This window comes from Octopus sinensis, linkage group LG12 (genome assembly GCF_006345805.1).
Source record: "Octopus sinensis linkage group LG12, ASM634580v1, whole genome shotgun sequence".
In the NCBI taxonomy this organism is placed as follows: domain Eukaryota; kingdom Metazoa; phylum Mollusca; class Cephalopoda; order Octopoda; family Octopodidae; genus Octopus; species Octopus sinensis.
In genome coordinates, this window is record NC_043008.1 from 79,502,776 (window position 1) to 79,510,180 (window position 7,405).

The 7,405-nt window shown below is 43.3% G+C and overlaps 1 protein-coding gene across 1 annotated transcript; it reads left to right on the forward strand.

Annotated features, from left to right (window-relative positions):
- Positions 1-455: 455 nt before the first annotated feature.
- Positions 456-1,322, forward strand: LOC115217956. Its single transcript, XM_029787674.1, has one exon. It carries the CDS (start codon positions 456-458, stop codon positions 1,320-1,322), a length of 867 nt encoding a protein of 288 aa, XP_029643534.1.
- Positions 1,323-7,405: the final 6,083 nt, after the last annotated feature.

The following is a 7,405-nucleotide window of genomic DNA, read 5'->3' on the forward strand; positions in this document are numbered from 1 at the left end:
TTATAAATAGAACGGAGAAATAGGTATCTGCAGAGAACCCGAACCAACGCTTAAGAGAACGCCACGCATTTATGAGGACGACGAAAGAATATTCAGAAAGGTGACTCTGTCCTGAATGATTTACACACACACACACACACACCATCAAACATATTCTGCTTTAATGTGTATCATGTATTATGCATTCCTTTAATATGTATTATTTGCAACCACTATTGAATATGCATTTTGTACAAGCGATGTGTAGCATTGCTTACAAATTGATGTAGTGAAAATAAATCTTTAATTTATTACAAAACACTTATGTATTTATTAATACATCCACGCATCCACTACATTTGGTGACCCCGTAAAACGAATCGCGCCTTCCCCGGAATCAGCTTCATCAACCGCGTCGAAGAATTACAGTTTGCACATCACCAGCAACGAAGCAACTGAAAATTCCGACGAAAACAATGAATCTCCCGGAACAAATTCCAGCGGCCAACATCGACATGGCATTCCAAGCGGCGATCTCGTTAAAAATTCCACCATTCTGGACCCACGACCCGACATTGTGGTTTCACCATATAGAGGCACAGTTTGCCTCTCACAGAATATCGAGCGATGCGGCTCGACTTTCTCACGTTATCAGTTCTCTGTCACCAGAAATAACGAACGTAATACGCGACCTTATCATGGCACCACCCGGTTCTGTTTCAGATGAAGTTTTTAAAACCACGTTAATAAACAGAACCTCAGAATCCCAACAAAAAAGACTTCACCAGCTTCTGATATCGGAAGAATTGGGTGACAAAACGCCGTCCCAGCTTCTTCGGAGAATGAAACAGCTTCTCGGAGATGAGACGCTCCCAGAAAAAATCTTCAAGCAACTTTTTCTCCAGCGTCTGCCCTCCAATACCCAGGTTGTTCTCGCGTCCACCAGAGAAAACACATCCCTTGAAGAACTGGCGGAGCTAGCTGCCGAAGTACCGCACAGATATCCAACGGTATCGACGGTGACGCCAGCCGCTCCCAGTACCAATCCTTTCCGTGCACAAACCAGTTTTTCCGAGATTTCGGATTTGCGTGCGTTAATGACGCAGCAAGCTGCGCAAATACAAATTCTCACAGCCCAAATACAAGCCCTAAAGTTTAGTCCCCAGCGTCGAAGCACCAGCCGATCTCGACGAGATGGCAGACGGTCCCGAAGCCCCAGTGCTACCCGCAACTCACATGACACGTGTTGGTACCACCGAACATTCGGAACACGGGCACAAAAATGTACGGTACCGTGCTCGTTTTCCTCACCCAGTTCGGGAAACGGCACAGCCAGGAATTGAACGCGACGGAAGTTCCTGGTTCGCACCCACACAGTCGCCTGTTTTTCGTTTGCGATCGTGTAACAGGCACGCGTTTCCTGGTTGACACAGGTGCGGAAGTCAGCATCATCCCAGTCTCCAACACTTCTGGAAAAAGAAAAGAGACATCAGTCTGTCTTCAGGCAGTCAACCATTCACCCATTCCAACCTACGGTGAACAGTCCCTAACATTAAACATAGGACTACGCCGCACATTTCAGTGGGTATTCGTCGTCGCTAAACTGCCGACCCCTATCTTAGGAGCCGATTTCCTGCATCATTTCGGTCTCCTGGTAGACATAAAGAACAGACGACTTGTCGACACCACCACCAAGCTTACTGTGCGCGGTATAGCCGCTCGAATGGACACAGTCAGCCCAACTGTAATGCTTACGACAACGACTCGTCACAGTTCCATCCTGAATGATTATCCAGATGTCGCCCGGCCAGTTTTTCATAACCAGCCGATAAAGCACGACGTTACCCACCACATCAAAACCAGCGGTCCACCTGTTGCTGCAAGGCCCAGAAGGTTACCACCTGATCGTCTCCAGGCCGTCAAGCGGGAATTCCAGCACATGCTCGACCTCGGAATCATCCGCGTTTCCAGCAGCAACTGGTCCTCGCCGATACACTGCGTCCCAAAAAAATCATCGACCGATTGGCGGGTTTGCGGCGATTATCGATCACTGAATAAAAGCACTATCAGTGATGCCTATCCGGTGCCTTTTCTTCAGGACTTTTCGAGCTCGCTGCATGGAGCTCGCATCTTTTCAAAAATCGACCTGGTGCGAGCATACAACCAAATCCCAGTCGAACCTGCAGACATCTCAAAGACAGCAGTTACTACACCTTTCGGAATGTTTGAATTCCTACGTATGCCTTTCGGTTTACGAAACGCGGCACAGACATTCCAAAGGGTTATCGACATGGTGACTAGAGGTTTGCCTTTCGTCTATGCCTACATAGACGACATACTCGTGGCCAGTAACTCGGACGAAGAGCATAATCAACACCTTCACCTGCTATTCGGACGTCTACGTCGATTTGGAATTGTTATCAACCCTACTAAATGTTTGTTCGGAGTTGCTTCCCTTCATTTTCTCGGGCATATAGTCGATAAAAATGGAATTCGTCCTCTTCCCGAGAAAGTCAAGGCCATCGTGGATTTTCCACCACCCACATCTCTCCGCAAATTAAGGGAATATCTCGGTCTAGCGAATTTCTATCGACGGTTCGTGCCCCACCTCGCTGAAATAGCGCAACCGCTCACGGATTTGCTACGTCAGCGAACCTGCAAAAATGCAGATATAGCTCTGACCGAAGATCAACTCGTTTCTTTCGCTGCCCTGAAAAAAGCGTTATCTAGCGCTACCATGTTGGTTTATCCAAAACCAGACGCCCCACGATGTTTACTCGTTGATGCATCCGATTCCGGAATCGGAGGTGTGCTACAACAGCTTGTTGACGGTATATGGCAACCGTTGTCTTTCTTTTCTAAGCGGTTAAAACCCGCGGAAACCAAATACAGCACATTCAGTCGGGAATTATTGGCGGCATACCTGGCCGTTAAGCATTTCCGTCATATGCTAGAAGGTACCAATTTTGCCATATACACCGACCACAAGCCATTAGTATACGCATTTAACACCAAACCGGATCGCCATTCGCCAAGAGAAATACGCCACCTCGACTTCATATCGCAGTACACGACGGATATACGCCACATCAAAGGGACGACCAACGTGGCAGCCGATGCACTTTCACGTGCGCAGATCAATGCTATCCACACCACGTCTACAATTGATCTGGCACGTATAGCAGCTGACCAGGAGAATGACGAAGAACTTCTAAAGCTCCGGAATTCGTCATCTCTGAAATTTCAGCATGTTCCGCTACCATCATCCACAGCCCATATTTGGTGTGATATTTCCACTGGTTACCAACGCCCTTATGTACTACAGAAATATCGTCGAGAAGTTTTCTCCGCTCTACATTCTCTGTCACATCCTGGTATTCGCTCCACTCAAAAGCTAATATCGACCCGTTTTGTGTGGACCAGTATCAACAAGGATATCAGAGAATGGACCAAGTGCTGTGTTGCGTGCCAAAAAGCGAAAATCCACCGGCACATAAAATCACCAATCGGTTTATTTTCGCAGCCCGATGCACGATTTCAGCACGTTCACATTGACATCGTTGGACCCCTGCCACCTTCGCAGAACTATTCATATTTGCTAACTTGCGTAGATAGGTTCTCGCGATGGCCCGAAGCCTGGCCCCTATCTGATATATCAGCAGAAACGGTCGCTAAAACGCTGATATCACAATGGGTTTCGCGTTTTGGCACACCCGCAACAATTACCACCGACAGAGGACGTCAGTTCGATTCCCACCTTTTCACCGAGCTGACTCGTCTCCTCGTCTCTTAAGCGTTGGTTCGGGTTCTCTGCAGATACCTATTTCTCCGTTCTATTTATAACATCTCAAATAGCCAGAAAAATAGATATACCGCAAGAGTGTTATCGCGTACAGTAGGTCGCTGGTCGTCCTGTTAAACTTCGTCTGACCTGCTCGGGTCAGAGGTCGAAGGGAGACGATCCATCATTTTTTGTCAGAACAAAGAGATTCTGATTTCGCGCCTTTTTGTGCATTGGTATTTTACGACCAATGATTCTTGGGTCTGATTTCGAATCCAAGCTTAGAGAAGGAAGTGCTAATTCTTACACTACCCACCTTCTAGTGAGAAAGCCACAGAGATCGAACGATATTGGAAATGTATTATTATTATTATTATTATTATTTATTTTTTCATGTAGAAAAAAAATTTTTTTTTTTTTTTTTTTACACATTGAACGATAAAAATATGCATGAAAGGTTTACAATTTGTATGTGCTATATGGTGGGCAATATGTATATGTGCCCAGGCAGAATTATGTTGGCGCGTTGAAAGAGATGTGCGTCTATTGATTACTCGACCTACTAGGTCTAATAAGAGGCAAGGTGTCTTTCAGTGGCGAAAAAATCGAGTGATAGCACGCATGAGAACAAGATTTGTAAATGTGTGTGGATATACAGTTAGCAAAAATATACTTATGAGAAAGCAAAACATTTTGAAGAGAAAACAAAAAATATGTACATGCAAAAATGAAAGAAATGTTCATCGGCAAAGTTCGATTTTGAAATGTTCCGTAAAAGTTCATACAGACAGTTTTTGTTTTCATTTTTTTTTTTCTTTACGTACACAAATGTTCTTTGATTTCTCTGGGTGGGTGATGCAGTTATGTGTTCATTGGGAAGATGGATACGTTAGGAGTTCAGAACTTACCCGAAAAACTTGCACAAACCTTGCTGGCCATCGAACTGTTCTTCCTGATTTGGTGTGTCGGGGTTGTGCAGAATCTGTGGTGTTCGCTGGAGTTGCCGAGTCTGTTTGAGGAAAAGAGGGGACTGAATGTAAGTCCTCCTCGATGAAAGCTTTTTTTTAAACGATCAATCGAGACCGTATTTCGTTTACCTCCAATATCGAGGACGAAATACTTGGGTTCTTTTTTGATGACCTTGTAGGGCCCGGAATATGGTGGTCGAAGTTGAGAGGGTATCCCATCATTCCTCACGAAGACATGAGTCCATGTGTTGATATCTTTTGGGACACGTGAAACGACGTTCTGTTGTCTGGGGCCTGAAGGTGATAACTGCGACATGGATGTTCGTAATCGGTGCACATATTGTTGTGGGTCAGGGAAGTTTTGTGAAACAGGTTCGATCATCTGCCCAGGTAAGGTGAGTGTTGTGCCATAAACGAGTTCGGCCGGAGTATATCCCAGTTCTTCCTTAATCGTGGATCGAATTCCAAGGAGGATGAGAGGGAGATGTTCCAACCAGTGAGAACTGTCTGGAGCTGCTTTTATAGATGCCTTGAGTTGGCGGTGAAAGCGTTCCACCATGCCATTTGCTGCAGGGTGGTAAGCTGTCGTCCCACACACACACACACACACACACACACACACCATCAAACATATTCTGCTTTAATGTGTATCATGTATTATGCATTCCTTTGATATGTATTATTTGCAACCACTATTGAATATGCATTTTGTACAAGCGATGTATAGCATTGCTTACAAATTGATGTAGTGAAAATAAATCTTTAATTTATTACAAAACACTTATGTATTTATTAATACATCCACGCATCCACTACACACGCACTTACTGCATCAGTTCTTGTCCCTTTGGAAATAACGGGAAGTGTTTGTCGGAAGTCCCCTGAAAGAAGAAGTGTTATGCCTCCCATGGGAGCTGAAGAGTGTTTGATGTCTCTGAGAGATCTATCTAGTGCCTCAAGAGCACCTCTATGGGCCATCGTGCATTCATCCCAAACGATAAGTTTGCATCGTCTGAAGACTTCTGCCTGATCGGAGCTGTTACTGATGTTGCAAGCTGGTGTCTCAGTCTTCGCTAAGTCAAGCGGGAGTTTGAAAGTGGAGTGAGCTGTCCTGCCGCCTGGCAACAAAGTAGCCGCAATTCCAGATGATTCCACAGCTAGGGCAATGCCTTGTGTTCGCCTAATCTCAGCCAATATTAATTTGTTGACAAAAGTTTTCCCAGTGCCCCCAGGAGCGTCCAGGAAAAAAATTCCCCCAGCTTTGGCCCGGACTGAATTAACGACGGAGTTGTAAGCGAACTTCTGTTCTGGAAGGAGCTTTGGCTCATTGTCGGCTATGTACTCGGCAAGCTCGTCAACATGAAAACATGTCTCACGCAGCAAATGTGAAGACAGAGTTTTTGTGCCTTCCCGGTTTGTTGAAGGTAGGCCATAGACCGGCAAGGCACAACCGCCCATATCAAGTACAGTATCTTCGAACGTAGTTTGTTACCACAGAGCCACACCTGCCCCTATGTATGTGTGTGTGTGTGTGTGTATGGGTAGATATATTATGCATGTATATATGTGTATATATATATGTATACATATTACATGTACATCTATATATATACATCTACACATAAAATACAAAATACAAAGTTATATCTTGATATCGCTAGTGATAACAATACTCAAAATATATAACAGACTGGAATTGTAAGCCCGTCTCTTGCAATTTCGACCAATCGGATCTTGTTCTCCCTCTTGTATAGAAGTGTACGGCTGCAGCGAAATTCATTTTTGGACTTTCTTCTATCGAAGGCATTTAAACAAAAATGCTTCCGTAAAGACGGTGAAAATATAGTCAATTTCCCCAAACAGGGACACAATTCAATTTTTAAACAATAAGCAAAGGGGAAGGTTACGGTTTACAATTATTTAAGAAATGCAACACAACAACGTTTCATTGACGAGGAACCAACAAACGTGATTACAATAGTCAAACAGTAATAATAATAACAAACCTTTTTAATTTATTCCCATTTATATGAAACCATTTATTCAAGTTGAAGTCATTGATCAAATTTTATACGAATTGCTAATACACACTCACACATAATAAGGGTGAAAAATTTAATATTAATTTGATTAATATGAATTGAAAACCAGTGGTGTAGCATATAAGACCATAGCGGATCTTCCTCTAGCAAAAAGGATGACCAGTATTAATGGCTCATCCCTGTTATATAAATACTTTCACTTTAATTGTTGCACACTTGCAAAGAGAAAGTGGGAGAGAGTGAAGCACTTGAAATGAGAGAGGCAAATCGTAAAATATTGAGTTTTCTCGAATTTTTGCTTAATTGGGGGTCAAATTGAAAAAACTTTACATGCCATGACCCAATCGAATCTACTTGCAAAAATCATAGGTAAATTCCAATTGAAGAAATTCTATATTGTAGAATTGTTTTAAAAAGAAACATGGGAACAGGCAGAGAAAATCTGCCTTTTATCATAAGAGTTTCAACTAGTATCCGAAGTTTCAAACTGTTTAGTTAAAAAAATAATTGAAAAATCTGTTACTGAGATTGAAAAGCTCCAAGAAATGTGTAAATGAGACATATTACAACTTGAGATTGAAACAGAACTGGTAAGCAACGTTTTATTCTCCATTATAAAATACAATGATTGCCAA